At 43.4% G+C, this 19,321-nt stretch overlaps 1 protein-coding gene across 8 annotated transcripts in view; it reads right to left on the bottom strand.

The window, feature by feature from the left end:
* The window catches only part of DNAAF8 (dynein axonemal assembly factor 8), a 94,676-nt gene that overhangs the window by 38,496 nt on the left and 36,859 nt on the right, over nucleotides 1–19,321 (bottom strand). For all 8 annotated transcript variants that reach the window (XM_074840853.1, XM_074840851.1, XM_074840850.1 and 5 more), the window contains 5 exons: nucleotides 17,549–17,743; nucleotides 8,946–9,062; nucleotides 6,566–6,710; nucleotides 4,085–4,385; nucleotides 1,178–1,284 (listed from right to left, as the gene is read on the bottom strand). In XM_074840853.1, the coding sequence (XP_074696954.1) occupies nucleotides 1,178–1,284; nucleotides 4,085–4,385; nucleotides 6,566–6,710; nucleotides 8,946–9,062; nucleotides 17,549–17,743 (865 nt within the window). The remainder of the gene's footprint in view (nucleotides 1–1,177; nucleotides 1,285–4,084; nucleotides 4,386–6,565; nucleotides 6,711–8,945; nucleotides 9,063–17,548; nucleotides 17,744–19,321) is intronic.

Genomic DNA, 19,321 nt, shown 5'->3' on the forward strand with positions numbered 1-19,321 from the left:
GAGGCAGAAAATGTGACTCATTCCATCAGTAGCAACCAGCTGCCATCAATACCAATCCCAAATAACAGAGCCAATGGCTGTCTGCCAAGCTACCTGAGTTAACGTGCCCAGTTATATGAAAGAGTGTATCTCAAAGGTGAGACTTTTTGTTCTTTCCCCCTTCTCCATTTTCTTTCTGTCACCCTCTCTGTCACTTTCCACTCCTTTCATCTTTTCGGCTTATGCTTTCATTCTTTTCTCATACGTTATTTCCGTTGGCAATATAATCTTCTGTGTCTTCTTTCTATGTCAGTACAATCCTGCCTTCCTTCTGCCATCTTCTCCCCAACAGCTGCTGAGCTTCCACTCCCCTCAGTTGGTTTTTTTTTCCTGTGAAAGTATCTTCATTTGTGGGAGTAGAAACCAGACAGCAATGCTCTAATAGCACTGTCTAAAAATCACTTGCACCTGAGATCTGCAGTGCCAGGCCCCGCTACAGAAGATTGTCAGCACACTGGCCTTCGACAGCAGACACCCCTCTACCACAGAGATCCTTCTTAGCCAGCTATAAGGCCTGCGTGCCTTGGCAGGTTTCCCTTGAACCCAGTCAGCTTGCTGCTAGATAGGTACGAATTCAGAAGCTGGAAGAATATTCCTACAAAGGGAAAAGAGAGATTTGGGTGGAGCCAGGTGATAGCCAGTTAATATTAGTGCCATGAAGTGCTTTCCTTTCTGATTGTGTGGTCAGTCCTGCCCTGAATGAAGTCTTAACCATTGCAGACCCACTATGATTATATTCAACTCTTCACCAGTAGAGGTAGATGATCTCCAATCAGGCAAATATGCAGTTTAAGGACACTGGTAGGTCTTCACATGACTCTTTCTTTGGTGAACAGGCCCCTATGTGCAGAGATTTCCCATGGGGTGGTTTTTTTGCTTTTTCTTTTTTTACCCTTCCGTCAAATCTAAGCAGCCTACAGGACTCTAGCAGCTACTCCCATGAGGAGGATGAGGTGATAACACTCCTCTGTCACTTCATTTTAGGCAACAGTATTTCACTAGAAATTCATTCCTGGGTCGAGAACTGGCCAGGTCACAGCACTGAGGCAGAATTTCCTGAAACAGGTGGGCTGGAGTAAGGTAATATTGTCAGTGAAGGAGAACCATAAAACCTCAAGATCCATTCCCTAACACTGACCTTTGGTAGTTGAGACAAGCATTGCTGGAGGTCGAGACAGCACCATGCCCTGGAAATCAACCTTTTCTTCATCTGCTTCTGCCCTAGATGATGAAGGACTCTGAGAGCTAAAGAAAACCAATAAATATTAAAAGCTGTTACACCAGGTTCTGACTCAAACCTACTTTCTGCAACAAACCCAGGGCCACAGAAGCTTCTCTGGTAAAACTGCTTTACTGGAAAAGCCATTTCAATCCCTTGTCCGTGACATGAGCGGCATCAAGGTCTCTCTGACTGAAAATCTTTTTATATTACTCCCCCTGAGGCTCTCTGCGTTCAATTAAAAGTAGCTAATGCAAAATAGCCAGCTTGGCAAAGAAATCTGGGAATCAAGAAATATGTCAGGCTGTATTACCAGAGCTTTTCCTACCCACAGCTACGTCATAGTTGCTATTCACTTTTGGTTCTTTAGCCCGAGTTTAATCAGTTTTAAAGGTTCATGTCGGGCAACAAGCACAATCAAGTCTGGCAGAGATGTTCGTGCCAGTGAAACCTCTACAACATTCCTGCATACCCAAAAGGCCCAAATCACAGCACAGCGAACATAAGGTGTGGTTCTGAAAGCCAGGGACTGACAGCAACTCAAACTGCAGCCTGTGAAACAGTTTGGCTAGGTCTGTGAAGTGCAGGCTGCTCAGGCAAACCTGCCTGCCTCATCCCAACCTGTCTGCCTCATCCCTTGCCACCACTGAGTTGACTGGAATACATCCTCCTTGTTCACGCCCAGGAGACCACGGCATTTGCAAGTATAATCTGAAAACTGCAATCTGAGTTGCAGTTTGTATTCTTGTCTCCCAGTGGACCAAATTACCAGCATTAGGAGAAATACAAGTGCATTATTTAGAATGTTGTGCCACTCTGGACTGGCTAAGTTATACCAAAGGAGCAGAATTCATCATCTTTGTAAGAGGAAAGAAGCATCCCTGAGGAATATAAACAAATAGATAAAGAGAATGAAACTTTTCCAAATTGATTTTTTTCAAACCTTAAAAGTAAAAATGATGAGAGTCACTGTTCACAGCCAAGCAGAAATGAACTCTGACACACAGTCCCTCCACAAGCATCAGATTAATTCTATATGGGTGCACTTTGCCACTCTGCAGAAAGCATCAACAGGACTGCAGATCCTCACCTCTAGCCTGCTGCCACTGACACAGCGTGCCACACTGCACCCAGCATCCAGGGTCAGAAGGGATCTTTAAAACCCTGTCCAGAACTTGCAGGTAGCAGGGCCCTGTCTGAGATTTCTGCAGGGTAGTTTCACCATAGCATCATTTATTCAGTTCAGCAATATTAAAAGGAGATGCCCAGGGCCTGAAAACCCCAGTGTGAGGCTGGCATCCCACGTGATTACAGAGGCCTGCGTGACAAGCATGCCAGCCAGGGAGAGGAGAGATGTAGTTTGATATTCTCCTGGTTGGTGGAAATTCCTTGAAGCCCTAAGCCAAATCTTTTCATAAAGCACTGTAAAACAAATCCTTCAAGCCACAGATCCTATGCCTTGAACAACCCCAGGGGCATCTTTCAGCAGTAAAAAAAAGACACATGCCTCTTTCCTTCCCTCTACAGGCCAATCCACTCTGATCCTCCAGAGGAAAGGGACCCCTGAGCACAGCAGAGCCCTTCATTTACACACACAGGATTAAATGTGCTTCCTGGGTCCTTAGGTTTGAGTCTCTGTCCAGGAAGTTGCAACATTGTCAGGAAGGGAAGTGATTGTTTTGTGCTGTAGAAAGTACTCATCTTCATCAAGGAAAACCTGCAGAGAGGTTTGGTAAGAGTGTTGGGGAGGAGTGCAAGAGTCCAGGCTCCTGGTGCAGCCTTCCCTCTGCCTCTCTGCAGGTGCAGATGGTGTGCAAGGGCTGCTCAGTGCCACTTCCACAGAGCTGCTGAAGCTTTTCTCCCTGCCCCCCACCCCTTTCCCTCAAACATCTCTGCTCTGCTGAGTAAGGCCAACAGCAGGCATCCTGGCAGCCTAACAGCGTTATAAACAAAGCAACTTTAAGATTAAAAAACATTAGGTAAATCCATTTTTGTCCAAGATAGTCTAAATGAGCCTTTGGGAGCTGCAGTCCCCCTCCCTGTAGCACTACACAGCAGAGCACAGAGGGCCTGGGTTGCACGATGGATTAATAGATGCTTAAAAGCCCAGTTCCCTCTGCAGCCATACCCAGACCCACCTGAGAGCGAGATTCCAAACTCCTGAACCTCACTTGTTCCCAGCACTTTTTGGCACCCTATTGCTATGCCATCAGTTCCTAAATTGCATTTCTCACGCTGATTGCGTGAGTTAAAAGTTTATAAGCCACCCTTCATTTTCACACACTTCTGTCATAATCCTCCAAAGAACCTTTTCCTTCTGAAACCCCTTATCTCTAATCAGCTGATATGGAAGGGACATAGGGCAAAGCTAGATCAGGCTTTCTAGCAAAGGGCCACTCAGTGGCACACAACCTTGCAGCCCTTTTCCAGCCCCAGGCACAGCTGGAGGAGGTCTCAAATCAGTCTGATCAGCTCCATCTGGGACAGAGGGCCCAGGAACAGGTGCTGCAGGGGTATGAACCACAGGCCTGCCTACCAGGGAACAAGTGATGGGAAGCAACTGCAAGAGTCCTACACCTTGACACATCTGGTGTGTGCTGCAGAAGAGACAGTTCTGTGAGAGACACACTTTTGCAGGCTGTAGTAACTGGTTTGGAAATAGAAAAGTAGACAGATTGCTCCCGCCCTGCACTCTTGTTCACTGAGACCTTTTAGCAGAAGACCAATATGTAAAGACAAAGCACGCCAGCTGTGTGCCTGCCTGGCCGCAGTGCTACACTTTGCCTGTGGGAAGAACCAGAGTTCAAAAACATCCAGGGCCATCACCTTGCTGTGTTGTTGCACAGGGAAGCGGGATCCAGGACGGCAGCGCACAGTGCTGCATCAGCAGCCCTCCCTCCAAACCAGAGGCACAGCTCCCTGTGCACATGGCTGTCCCAGAGGGGCAGGCAGGCGAGAGGCTCCGCTTGGCTCCTGCAGTAGACGGCACTGATGGAAGTGCGGTCCCCCACGTCCGACGGCCCAATGATATCCTGCAAGGTGCTACGTGCTTTAGGCCCTCTCACACCTAATGCCAGCACTGGTGGCACCTTGCCAGTCTTTGAAGTATAGGAAGAAGGCAGCTTTTCTGTGAAAGACAAACATATGTGTGACCAAAACATGCAACAACCCACCCCAAGGTCATTCATTCCACTCAAATGTCCTTTTCAGATCTGTCATAGCCAGACTTCATCAAAGTAACCTACTGGTTACCTGGCCTGAGGGTGATATGCTGGCAACCAGCTGCGTGTTTCTACCCAATAGTAAATCTGAGATTATTTAAGGTAGGCTGTTAAAGAAAGAGGAGTTGGTTGCCTCATATTTGCTGTGGAAAGGAGCGTGCACAGCGCTAGTTAATATGGAGCAGCTGATACACTAGAAGTCAGCACTTCAACATCTTGTGCAGTGTGTGTTCATGCCCACAGGGACGGCTGGGGGATTGAAGGGGAGACAGGACAAGAACACTGGCCTGAGGAGAGGGATGTTTTCTGTAATTTTCATTAGATAAGGGAAAACAGGGAAGGGGGTCACAAACTGGAAGTCTGTGGACTTCTTTTCTAGATTATTTCCTTCTGCCTCAAATACAGATTTTGTACTACATTGTAAGATGACATATCCAGGCAAATTGTTCGATTAGCCACCTTGATTTCCCTGCCAGGACTTGAACTGTGGCTTCCCTATTTCCTGCAACAACTCTTCCCTATGTCTCTGGCAAACCTTTCTCCATGTCTACTGTCAGCATAGTTGGGGTCCAGTAAGTAACCCCAGAAACGGTAAATTTGGCTCCTCTGCAGTTCTTACTGGAGATGTTAGAAAAAGAAGCAAGGTGTGTCATTTTCTTTCCTGAGGTTTAAAAGCATAAGCATATTCAATATTCAATTACATCGCTTGTTGCATAAGAACCAGAAGCCAGAACATAAGTCTCCAGAGCAGGTAGATAATGGAGAAACTGGCTGTAAATATTTAAAATAATCATTTTAAAGTTTTCAGGCTAAGGGTAAAAATCTAATTCACAAACTTGCATAGCAGTTCTCAGATCAAATGAATTGTCTCTTCATACGAAATGTTCCTAAATAATGGTGCATGGTACAGTGCATTGAAGCAGATCTGCTGCCTGTCATCTCCTAATGACTGGTGATTTTATGGTTTTCTTATTCATTTCTGAAGTCCTCTTTCATTTCTCCAGCTATCAGTATGAATGTATTACGTGCATAGCGCCGAGACAACTGCAATCCGATTTCTAAGGCAGTCTGCTCCTATTGTTTTCAAATGTAAAAAAGGGGCAGGGAGACTGGAGAGTTTTTCTCCGATTAAGCTGGTCTTCACTCACTTCCTACCTGAGGAAAAGGAAACCCATTTCTCTCACTTTCAGCCTGCCTGTACCTTTCTCCAAGAGAAATGGATTGCCTGTATTTGTGATGGTGTCACTTACAAACCTTCCAGGAGAACTTCTTGGCTTAAAAGATAATACAAGCCATGCTGTACTGCAGAGGTGATCTCTATACTCTGCTGCTAATGTAACACCTGTTGCTCTAGAGTTATATTGCATTAGCAACTAATAATATTCCACACATGCTTTAAGTCAGGCTTCATTATCTCTATTTCACAAATGGAAAAAAGCAGACTTGAGTTGTAGATGCCACTATTTGAAAACATTGGTGTCTAATGTTAAAGACTTAGTGATTTGAGTTCAGAGACCCATATAATTTTTGTTTACCTTATCTTCTTGGTCTCCCATCTTAGACCATCTTCTCTGAGCAAGTGTGACATTTTGGTGATGGCTTATCAGCCAATGCAATTACAGGATGCCCATGCTTCTGAGTCCTACAGGCAATGGGATGGGGGCAACTGTGGAAGGGGGAGGCTGGATTTTCTGCAGCTAAAACCTTTAGGAAAATCTGTGGGAACTAATGTAGTATATTTAACTCACACGAGTCTAACTCTGGTTCTTAGGGCACTGCAATCTGGGAAAGATTGCTGCAAAGGAACAACTACTAAAGTGATTTGAGACACAAAAACATATCAAGGGTTAAAAATTCAACTCATGGATATTCAATACTGGAAACAGAAGAAAAGAAACACCCCAAAATCTTTTATCATCATTTCTTTTGGGAAAGATAAAGGAACTGATAAAGCAACACTCACATAAATCTGATACCCTCTCCTCCACAGCACCATGTCACTCTTCACCTTAGTACATTTACAGATCATTGCCTTCACCTCAGTATCATCACATGATGGAACCCTGGAAGGAAAACTAGACCTCACCTGAGCTAGAAAGCAGCATATCCTGCTGAGGATAGAGCAGGCGGAGTCCACAGATATCCAGACCCGAACTGAGTACCAGCTGCAACATGTGATGGGTAGCTAGGGGACTTTGGAAGAGAGTTTCAAACAGCAATACCATGGCAACCTGAATAGCAAGAGCACATTGGAGAAATAAGCCAACACTTCCAAGCCCTCAACAACCGCACAGCTGTAGCTCTTCTGCTCACCTTTAGTTCCCATGCTTTATCTACATTGTAAGAGCTACAAAGAAGCTTTCTTCTATTTTGTGTTTACGTGCAGTTCAGCACAGTAGGCTCTTAGCTTCAGATTGAATCATAACTATGATAATTATGATTGAATCTATTTCTGTTGATATAATTGTGCCTTTTGTCACATAAACCTGCTATTAAAAAACTGCAAGTTCTCTGGGGCAGAGACTGAAGTGTATCATTCCTGCTGTTTAACTTCACATACTACAGAAAGATGGTTAAATAATAATAGACCAACTGGTTGTTTCTTTATACATACAAAAGTGCCAAAATCAACATTAAAAAAAAAAATATCAAAAGTCAGAGACATCATTGATACCATCCCAAATTTACATTTTGAAATCTTCTTTACCAGACTAATCCAATTCAACCCACCCTGGCATGTAGGAAGACATACACAAACACACACTGAATGTCTATACCCAAAAGGGAAGCAAATTGTTATTACTTTCCCATCAGCAGAAACATATTGTTTCAAAAAGCAAGTGCTTTATGACAGGAAGTTGTGTGGTGCTGTGGGTAATAAATTGTCTAGCTGTATATCAGACAAGCGTGATTGTACTGGCCTCAAATTTGTACTTGGTTCTCCTGGATGTAAAGCAACACAACGCCATCCCCAGCAGCAAACTTTATGGCTGCAGTGAACGCCAAATGAATTCATCATTATTGGACACTTTAAATGAAATGCTACTCCCCCATAAACACATTATGAGGCTTATACCATCATGATAAATGAAGATATAAATTTACTCAAATCATAAAAAAGTGGTGTAATTAGGAATAAAAGCTCTATTTCTTTATGTTTGTCTAGCTCAAGGTCTCCTGATATTAACCCAATATTCACAGCAGCCAGTAAGGAAGTATTTTTCTGTAGCTGCTAAGAGAGTCCCTGGGGCTTGGCTGCCTGGGCTTGAGGCCAACTTTGATAATGCAGCTGTCCAGCACTGAGAAACCTCAGTAACTGCCTGTCTCCCCTTTGCTTCGGAGCCAGGCACTTGGCTTTGGTCTCCAGCTGAGCTTTGTTGGAGGTATGCCTTGGCCCAGTCTCATGTGTCACTGATTCTGGCCGTTACCCTAGCCTGCTGACGTTCTGGCTTGGCCTTGCCACTGTGGACTCTTGGCTGACCCCAGTTACAGCTGCTGGACCTGCTCTGCTCTTCTTGATCGGGTAACGTGGGACTGCACCCTGCTTGCTGCTTGCTGGCCCTGCCCACCTTGCTGTTAAGTCTCAGCTTGCCTTCCATCACAGAGCATCCTACCCTTGCTGGGGAGGTCTGTACGGTCCCACTAACAGTACTCCTGAGGCAAATGGAGGAACTGTAATGAAGACATGAGGCATTTCCCAACTACACCATATATATTCATCTCCTAACCATGGACTTCAAGCATCTTCCAGGAGCAAGCCTGGTACACTCTCAGCAACTGGTCAGGCTTGCTGCGTGTTCAGGAAGAACTTTGTATACTGCATCTCCCTGTACCATGCTAACAGGAAACCGAACTCTGTCAGATCAAACATGCTATGTTTTGTGTTGCACAAGAGCTAAGAAAGGCGAGTTACCATAGTTAACAAGTTATCGTACATGGGTGGAGGTCCAGTACCTTGTGGTATGCACTCCTAAACAGAGTTAAATATGAGTTAATTGAAGTTACCTTAATCTTCTCTTTGGTAAACTAAGTAGAATTACTTCCTGCTTCTTCATACAACACGTACACAGTTATTGTAGGTCAGGCAGGTAGTACCAGAAGCTTCAGAAATTTTTTTAATGTTTCTGAGCACAAGTTTAAAAAAAAGTTGTGTTGTATATTGGCTTGCAGTCAAGCGGGTTTAGGTTATCAAAATTTTGTCTACTGTTACTGATTTGCACCTGGTTGGTAGCAATTTCTTCAACCTGCACATTTCATAGTTTAATCTTCTGTGGCTCAGAGCAATCAGCACATCAATACTGATGACACAAAATACTCAGCTGATATATTTAGGTCTGAGAGAGAAATACTTCAAGATCAGTATTTGTACCAAACCTCAAGATTGAAATATTCCAGGTCACTTAATTGTCTCTCAACTTCCCACATCATCCCACAAGTCGGAAAGGAGTGGTTTGGGTTTTTTTTACCTCAGTGTCTGTATCTCTGCAAGCCTCGATGTCGCTGCTATTAGGGAAGTATTTTTCATCAGTTTCAACTGTCTGCCAGTAAAATCCATTTGGCACTGCAAACACCTTCTCCACTGCCTGAAATGCACAAAGGACATCTCTCACCCGTGTGTCACCTTGATCCCTCAAAATAAAGGGCTAGGAAAAAAAAATAGTATTTTATGGCTAGAGAACACATAAGGATGCACATTAATGGATTAAACTCATTAGTCCAGTGTTGTTAATCCATTGTTTGCTTTCCTACAACCATGCCACTAGCTGCAATTAAGTGATATCCCAAGAATATGAATCCACAACTGCTTCCTGAGAGACTGAACATTCCCAGGGTCCAACCCAGTGACCCTCCAACATGCAGAGTACCCACTGACATCAACAGGAGTTGCATGCAAAAGGCACCACAGGATTAGGTGAGCAGCTTGAGACCTGGGATCTCCACAGCTGTGCTGAGCATCCAGCAGAAAAGGGCTTTGTTAAAGGAACGCTCTAATTAACTAATCAAATGGAAAGGTAGGGAAAGAATTGCATGAACTTCCACATGCCTGTAACCAAAATAGGACATTTCTCCCGTGCTCATGTCATCCCAAGTGACACATATCTGTAAGCCTTACTGTGCCACATACTCATGGACGGGCAAAAAGAGTCTGGCATTTAGGTCACAGCTTTACAGAAGGGTAGCGTTTCCCAATCTCAGCACCTTATTTTGTTTCTCAGACATTTTCTGGGCAGCCAAGTAAGCAACTTGTCTAAGTGCAAGTTTAAGGATGTGTCACTCATAAGAATTTGCTGTGACTGCATGCTCAGTAAGCAAGGCCATAGTCCAGGAACAAATGCAGCTTTTGAAAGTCATGTTTGTCAAGTTCTGGTTTGGGAAGAAGCGATGTTCTCAGCTATGCCAATATTGAACATTCCAGAAATATGGATGCATTTAGGCAGAGTTCACAGTGGGCAGGATTCATTCCCAAATTGAAAAAAAATAAATAAAAAATTGTCACTTTTGAGACATAGACTCAGGTGGTATATCTCAGAGTAGCTTCACTATTTTTAAAGACTCTACTTTGATTTACAGCAGTTGTTAATCTGTCCTCATCTTGTGGACAGACCTTTTCAAAAAACTAAAAAGGAAATAAATTTCAGCGTGGTCTCATCAGGACTTTTATTATGGACAGAAAATGGACTAACACTGCATGAAGAAGCATTCATTCAGGATTGTGAGATACATATAATGCTGTTTAATTGTGTAATCACCTGAGAGATTTTTTTGGTGCTGCTTGGGAAATGACAGGCATGTTGTATCATTCTACAAATGTTTAAAAACAACAACCAGAAAATAAAATTATTTGAATAATATTAAAACCCCTTTGACACCTGCCTTTCTGCTTCAGTAACCTTTTGTGTTTTCTCCTTCCTCTATTTTCTGTGCTTTATGAGATATTTGCTTAAAAGCAGAACTGGGGATTTCACTTTTCACCCAGTTTCAGTCAACACAACTACACCAAACCAAAAGTTCAGTGGATTTGTCCATTTTGTCCTGCAATTCAGCTTCCACTTGTTTCCAACCAACCTCCAGCCAACGCTTGATTGCTGTGGAAAATATCGTCAGAGGAAAAGCAAGAAATTGTTGATTTAAGGAAAAAGAATATCTCTGTTTCCAATGTTTGATGCCAGCTCCTGCATGCAAGGCTGGCACAGTGCAGTGAGCACAGACAAGCCCTACAAAATGGGAATGCAGCAAGATCCCAGTCTTCTATTTATTCAAGCTATTCCTTAAAGAAACCTCAAGTCTATGAACTTTCAAGCATGAAAAGCAAAGGACAACCATGGTCAAACCACCTCCAGCCTACATTTCCATAGAAGCCTTCATTATAATCATCCAGCCCCAGTTAGGACACAGAGGATGCACACTGGGAAATCCAAGGTGAAAAGTTGACCTTTAGGAAGTACCACGGTGTAAGCTGTGGATCAGCTGTGACCCCAGGCACACTGCCGCATGGTCGGCCTCCCTCCCCGCCCGAGCAGGGATCTGGCCACCCCTGGGAATCAAGGCCTGTGGGAAATTTGTTACTGTGATCTGTCAGATTCTGTTTCCTAGCAGCCAACCTGAACGGGATTTTACAAAGCAACATAGAATGAAGCTTGAAAAGTCTTAGTTCTCCTAGAAAATCCTTTTTCCTCATAAGAAAATGCACATAGATGGCTGCAGTACGACAGTCCCTGCTTTGTCAGTGGAGAACTCCTGACACTGCCTTCCTATGCAATGCACAGGAAAAATAGGAAGAAAACAACTTTTCCCATGCATGTAGGAGAAAATTGCATCAAGTCAGTTTTTATACTATTGAGATGAGTCCTATTTGACATATAAAGCAGACTGACTCTGTGGGCAGTTGCAGGACCACGATCTTACTGAAATAATTTTGGTGATTTTGACGCTATTGATCTTTATGATACTTTGGTGTTACTTTTAATGTTTCACAACGAGAGAGAGGGTAAGGCATGAGAATTTCATTGGTTTCACCTTAGGGCTGGTTCCTCTCTTACACCTCCAACAACATTATAGTAGCTGTAAAACTGCCAACACAGCAGTTCAGAAAGTCTCTCCCAGGCTAGCTGATACATCATCTCTGAATGCTGACCTGTCTCCTGGCAGGGAGAAGAGGAGACTCCCTCCCCATGCACCGTGCAAAACAGTGAAGAGGCAGTCCAGCCTCTGATACCTACTTGAAAATGCTTCTTCCATAAGGCTCTGCAGACTCAGAGCACCGTAATAATCTCACGTCTCATGGTAAAGGCATTACACCAGGGAGGAAAGGTACCCTGCAGTCAGCCAATGGCAACTACAGCAGCCTCAGGGATACTTTGACTTATGCTGTGACAGGCTTCAAAACCCAGAATCATTTAACCATAACCATTTCCATGACTGTGTCTCCTCCCCCCCACTTTCTTACAGCACTGATATCCTCTCCATCCATATCACCATGATCAGAAAGAGCAGGAAGGGAGGGCATGTCCATAACCTCCCATTTGTAGTTATTCTTTTTTGTCAATTATCCTTTTTGTTATTTGTTTTGGGAGACAAATTCTGATTTCTGCTACCTTCAGACACTGGAAAAGGCCACTTTGTACCATAGCTAGGATTGATCACGCACCAGTTTTTCAAAAAGCATTAAAAAGAAACCCAGAGCTACTGCTTTGTTTCAGACAATATTACCGAGATGAAGCCAGACAGTTATGGGAAGGAAATTCACAGCAGAACAAAAATGTGTTGTAAAATACTGAGCAGAAACAAGGATAAGCACATTTTAGAGAAGACTGGAGCTGCGTGCAGCAAAACCATGAATATTTAAATGTCATACAGGAATATGACCAACTCCAGTATCTCTTCTTCTTGCTTACAGTGTATTCTGTTCTCATTTCCAACAACAAATAAATAGTTTTTGCTGTCAGTTGATCTAAGAGAGTCTTTTAAGTTGCAACGAGTCTTCTAGACTGCTTCCCAGCCACAGCAGGAAAACAGAAACCGCAGGAAGAATGTCGATGTACTCCACAATCTCAGCTCCCCACATGCAAGGTACTTTCCAATGCAAAGATCTGCTCAGCCATTATCACTGTGAGACAACACCCAAATCCCTTGAAGAAAGATGCTGCATCCTCCACTACCTCCAGAGACAGCTTGTAAATTCAGTATTTATATAACCTCTCCCTTTCAACTCCACTGACCGCATCAGTGGCAGCAAAGGAAGCACTATTCCCACTCTAGCAAAAGCCTCGATGCTAACACACAGGCAAGGCTAGTGTCTGATGTGATTCACTGAATCGTGCCCCTGAATTAGACAGCATTATTCTCAAACTCTCTCCTCTCCCTGCTGTCATGAACCCCAGTGCATTAGCACAATATTCCTTGTGGAATCCAGATTAACACAAATTTGAATTTGTTTCCTGCACATCTTCCCTCCCCACTGTGTGTGCTCACTTCAGATGGCAACAGAACTTAGCATGGGAAATATGGAAGCACAGTCGGAAGATCCCAGGCAGCAAAAAGGCTGCGGATAGAGAGGGCTAATTAAGAGCTTTGCCACTGAAGATGTGCAGTTCTGGTGACTGTATTTCGGGCAGTTTGAACACGCACCTCGCTTTCCCTTGTCCCCCTTCTGGATAGGGAAAGTGATATCTTAAAACACAGAAGAGAAAGGATGAGATAACTTCCCCCTGTTCTGTCCATCATGCACAATACTAATGGCTCAGCACATTAACTTGATAGCTCTTTTAAGCTGCTTTTTCTGGAATAATTAGCGATGGTCACAATTTAAATGTGAACTATCAAATTTTAGGAAGAATGAAAAACTATAATCTTTTATTCCTCCCCAAGCTATGCCTTCATCTTTGTGCCAACTCTGGTAGACACCATTGTAGTCCCTGCTCCTCTTAAAGGTTGGGGTTTTTTAGTTACAAATACCAATGACAGTCTGAACTCCTGGCCCCACTAAAATCAATGACAAACTCCAGTGGGCCTCATGAAGCTACAGCCATGCAGCTATTCTGCATCTGCAGCTATGGATCAATTCCTGTAAATGCATATAGATGAGGCCCCAGGACAAATGTCTCATACCCACGTGGAATCACCAGTTAGATGACGTGCTCTCATCAAAGCTGTTGATACAGCTTTATCAGGCTGCACAGCAGACTCAGGGTGCCAGACACAGGAGACCTGACCCTTAGCACCAACTCAGATGAAAACAAGACACAAGCAAGTTTGGAAAGCAAAGGGCAGGATGAACCTGTCCTTTTGAACCTCCTGGTTTACAACTTCAGCCGGGATTTCAAACCATCAAGTTGCTGGACTTAGCGGTTGGCACCTGCCATGTTGCAGGTCTCATCCTGCTGGGCCTGGTCTGGGGAAGCAGACGCGGAGGTGCTGTTCTGGGTGGTTTATCTCTCCCTAATACCCATTTCAGCTGCACAACAATCAAGTCTTTCAAGCTGTGGCATCAGGCTCTGCAGAAGCTTTGGAGGAGGAAAGCACAGCCCTGAGCCATACACTAAATGTGAGATCTTACAGCAACACGTGGATCAGGTCTAGCAGCTGGCCAAAATGTGTTGCGCTCCAGGTAGCACAGTCTGTGCTCTCCACCCACAAAACATTACATGGCTTAGCTTAGGTACTGCTTAAAGGTACTGCTGCTTCTCACACAGCATGAAAGAAGAAAGAGAGAACACACAGGTCATTAACCTCAAATCAAAACAGCACAACTGCCAACACCATGAGGTGATGACTGAACCACAGCATACCACCAGCTATTACAACTTGAGATGCGTGACAGGCAGTGCCCACATAGCCAGCGGCCTAAAGAGAGTTGGGTGAAAAGCTGATGTGGTCGTAAGCAGCAGTTCTCTGAGGAAGCACTGAAGTTAAAAGAAGTTGTAGTGAAAGACAGTGGAAGATGCTGAAGCCACTCAGCAGGGCTAAGGCCATGATGCTTGGCAATAAAATAACATCACAGCACTCAAACTCTAAAGCTCAGAGTCTTCTTGTTGAGTCTATGCTAAAACAGATTCACAGATCTGAAAGATTCCCTGGAAATGCCTCTCGTTCCCTCTTCAGAGACTATACACAGAGTTAGGCCAATCACATATCTAAATTAGGTGCCCTAAGTGCACAAAGTAACAAGTGATGCATTTGGGCCCGCTTTTCCACAGCATGAAACAGTGATTTCTAATTTCATCAGCAACGCATAGCTCTTCTGCTACATGGTTATTTCAGTCTTTGAAAAATTTTTGCAACTTTCAAAGCTTGTGTGTATGTGTGTCCATGTAGAGCTCCTCTGGTAACACAGTTGCCATCAACTCTCCAGCAGGGAAATCCCAAAAGTCTGAAATACCACATTAGAGAACTGCTGTACTTTCTGCGAGTCCACTCCCACACATCAAACTTCCTGTTAGTTCAGTCTGTGCTGTTTGAAGTTTTTGGCAGCATTGAGTTACAACACTGGGGCAAATTTATCTCCCTGGACCCAGTTCTGGAATTCTTATCTATGCTTAGCCAAAATTCCGTTTAAAAAAAAAATAAAAATGGAGCTTTGCTTAAGTGAAAAGCAAGGAGGGAACTTTGTGTAGACCTGCCCTTAATCAGTACTATTTTCTCAAAAAAGAAACCACAACCCTTGTGCTGGAAGTCAGCGGGGAAACTAACTAAAGGAGCAGCAAGTGGGGAACTGATCACCAGGAGGTGCAACAAAATCAGTGTCCTGGAACTAAAAGAAAAAAATCTCATCCACTTTGACTTAGGGATGGAGGTTGTCCTTCTTCCTTGAAACCTCACTGACACAATCACCCATGCAGTACTGCTGTGCCCTGACTCCTCTGTCATGGCAGGCACCTGTATAGGTTGAGAGTTCAAGGAGATGCTCTGGAAGTTCACCAAAAAGATGGTGAGTGTTAGGGGTTGCACCCTCTGGGCAATTGAGAGCAAGAGAAATCCAGCGTGCCTTAACGGAACAAACAGGCAGAGGAAAAGAAGCATCAACACTGGCTACACATGTCTGCATCCCTAAGGTTAATGCTCACATCCTAAGGCTTAACAGGAGAAACTATTTTTATTTTATGCTAAAATGAAGAAATCCTCTTTTTGCTGACAAGGGACATTGCAGTTAATAGCTTCCACAGGGATTATGTCACTCCTAACCTAACCTGGGGTTTTAATGACTGCATTGTGAGTTTACTCTTCATATCAGAAGTGAATAACTTCAGGTTAATAGGCGGTATGCATAGCATTAGTAGGAAAGCCTCAAAGAAAAATAGCAAGAGCAAAGCAATCTGTTTGGGGTCCAGAACAGACTGAAAAAACGCTAGACCAATTGACTGAAAACAAAACATTGGCTCGTGCACTAACAAACAATGTGCTTAAAGGTTATTACAATTACTGCTAACAATTGCTCATAAAATCATACACAGAACTAGTCAGTACACAAGCAGAAGCAATTTCACCTGATGTTCCCTCTCCCTCCACCCCTACCCATTTGTTCCATCAACCTGTCAGGATTTTTGTCTCAGACCATAAGCTACCTGGTGCAAAACCAGGTATTCAATGTGTGCTTTTCCAACACGTAGTAGCAGGTTCTTTGGTCTACTTAGTTTTGTTTACACCACCTCAAAATAAATATAGATATATAAAAAGCAAGCACGGATCACTGGCCTTGTACGAAATCTTCAAACCAATGAAGTTAAAAGAATACAACATTGAATTTCCTATGCAGCACTTTTTGGTTGTATTTTAATGACACTTGGGAATGTTCTCAGTTGGTACCACTTTGTAAAGCTTCAGGGCAGGCAACAGGGTTAGCTGCTGCCTGCTGAGAGTCTGGCTCATTGAGCCTTGCTTTGAGAAGTCAGCCTTTCTGCTTAGCCACAAGATACATCTATCAAAAAGCCATGATACAGGGTGGTCTCAGTGTAATTCAGGCCTGGGAACCTGGGTGGAACAGAGCATTTGACCTTAGGAAGAGAACACAGTCTGTAAATTGACTTCAGCTTTTCTATGGCATCAAGGCAAAGATCCACCCCCAGAAAGTGCCTGCTATCTTGCTGTTCAATTTCTAATGATTTATAATTCCCCTAATAAGGGATTTGCATAAAAGCCCTGACTGTTTTAAATGATGCCTTATTTTATGCCTTAAAAGTGTACAGCAGATTTATCTTTTACCAGTACGTCAGACTGCTTTATAGCACTTGCTTCTACTTGAAAGCTACAGTGACTGCAAATCAACAACACTAAGCCTCCTTTTCCTCCACAGAAGTGGGATAAACCTTTAGACAAATTGCTAAGTGCACTGCTAAGCCCCTAAGCTTTCATGGCATTGATTCTCACACAGTAATGGTAATCCCCAAATCTGGTTGAAATTGCAAAAAAGTTCTCATACGACATTATTTTCAGAACTAAAGTTCACTGTGAAGCAGAATTGCAGTTTTCACCATTCCCTGGAATTGTGTCTCAAGGCTTTTGTTGATTTAGAAATATTGGGAAAAGACCACAATTGTCGAAAGGCTGGTGATGTCATGGCAAAGAAATAAGTAGAACATTCCCTCAAAAGGTATGAAAATCAGGTCATAGTAAGTCCTTCTTTGAAAACCTGGTCTAAATATTTACACTAAGGTAGGACAGGCTGTTAAAGGCCTAAAAGCAGTGTTTCATGCCCTCAAGGAATAAACTCCCCCAATAAGTATAAAGAATTCTTGTAACATTTCATTCACTTGAATATTTATTATGGAGCACTTGCTAATCTGACAGAAGTGAAAAAGTTAATTATCATTCTACTTATAGACAGCATGAGGTAAATGTTCTTGCAGACATCTCCAGGCAGGCAAGTGATTTTAAGCACTTGATTTTAAGAGGCACTATGTCCTTGTAATCTCATACACTTCAGTGGCAATCTACACAGTTTAGAAGCATTTGTTTTCAAACTCTGTTTAAATCCTTAGCTAAAGCAAATGAGAATACCTGTTAACACTGAAAGAACAACAACTTTTACTAGACCTAATGAGAAAAAAAATTACCAAGCATTTCTGTACTGTACCTGAGGATCAGGATTAACAGCAGTGACGTAACTGAGTAGGACAGAGGGAATTTCTGGAAGGAGTGAACACAGCTGGTTTTGGAAGTGATTGGCCAGTTCTGCCCTCCACCAGATAACATCTGGAAGCCACGTACAGGCTAGAAATGCAGAAATCTTCTGGTAAAAAGTAGATGTTCCTTGTAGATCTTCTTTAGTCTGCAAAGAGTCAATCGTTAAAAAGCAGTGATGATGGCCTCAGGAACATTCTGTTCTGTACCATGCACATGTAGCAGCTCTTTCTCTGTCTCCAACCATCCCAGCCTCATGCTTCACACATCTGCCACACAGCTGCTCTTCAGATTCTCCAAACCAGACCCTTAATGTCACACCCCTTGGCCTCCCAAACCATCACACCCTGCATCCCTGCAACCAGAGTTGTCCCTTCACCCACAGAACGCGCACTGCTCCCACGGCCCTGCTATCACCCCACAAAGACTCTACTCCCAGGCCCAAAGACAGAATTGAAGGCCCTGACGCTGTCGGGGTTCTTGACCCAGCAGATGGGACTTGAGAGCCAGTGCTGTCTGCAACAGCCACTTACAGCCATCAGCTGTGTGGAAGGGCTCACCCCGTGACTTGGGGATGTGCCTCCACATAGACTTGACTCAAAGTGCCCCTTGGTGAATGCACTGGGGAGATTAGCAGCACTGCCCTTCCACCAGAGCTCTCGACACACTCAGACTGCTCAGCCAGAAAACTCCACCACAGATGATGTCTGGTGAGTTAACAGCTATCTTCAGTTGGTTGCAAGACACTGGTGTAAAATAACTGGCTCGTGACATCAGTCAGCCCACAAATATTACTCCAAAGCAGATAACATACCACACTTAAAGAGGGAGAAAATGCCATTATCAGGACCATAAAACAGCCTAATACAATGAAATATTAATTTGCAGAGGCTTTCATGGGGATAGAAAAAAAAATTTATTAATTTCAAGATGTCTTAAAAGATTGATACTAATATGAATATTGATACATTAATATTGAATACTGCACTGCTAAATTACAGTTTTCCATCATTTAACCTCTCCTCTAAACCCCTTTGTTCTTCCAGGTTGGTTCTTAATTAGCAGGACTTTCACAGAACAAAATTGGTGACCTCAATGAGACCCAATGAGAAATTAACAGAATCGACAATTATGCAAAGCATCTTCTCTACACCAGCTATTATTGCACTCAGAAATTATAGCTCAAGCAGGAAAGGTCTGCAAAAAACCCCCAAATCTAATGACAGAGATTGTGAGCTCTTCTGAGCCACCACAGAATTGTGAAGTGATCGAAGCGTACAGACAACAACTACGTTGCTCTGCACAGTGCTAGTGTGCCTAATTGGGAATGCTTAGTAGATTCTTAGAAAGCATACTCTGTACAAATCTAATTCCCATCAGACATGCCTGTAACTGCAGCTTGTCTATCAGCATGCAAGAATTACAAGAGGTGAGTGTATAAGCATTTGTTCTGACAACAAGTCAAGAAAGCAAAACCATGCAGGGGTGTTCAAATTTGCCTCACTTCTATCGGTTGTTTGGAGGACGGAAATAAAAAAAAACAAAGTAAACCCCAAAAAACTGACAAAAATGGGAGGAAACACAGCAGAACCACTTGATATAGGAATAGATGCCATCCTAGCTGAATAAACCAAAAGGCTTATTGAGCTCTAAGAACAGGAGCTTTTGCCTTGAGAAACCACTAATATATTTGTATTCATAACCATTAGACCTTGGGATGGAGGAA

This window comes from Strix aluco, chromosome 15 (assembly GCF_031877795.1).
Source record: "Strix aluco isolate bStrAlu1 chromosome 15, bStrAlu1.hap1, whole genome shotgun sequence".
Taxonomy (NCBI): Eukaryota; Metazoa; Chordata; class Aves; order Strigiformes; family Strigidae; genus Strix; species Strix aluco.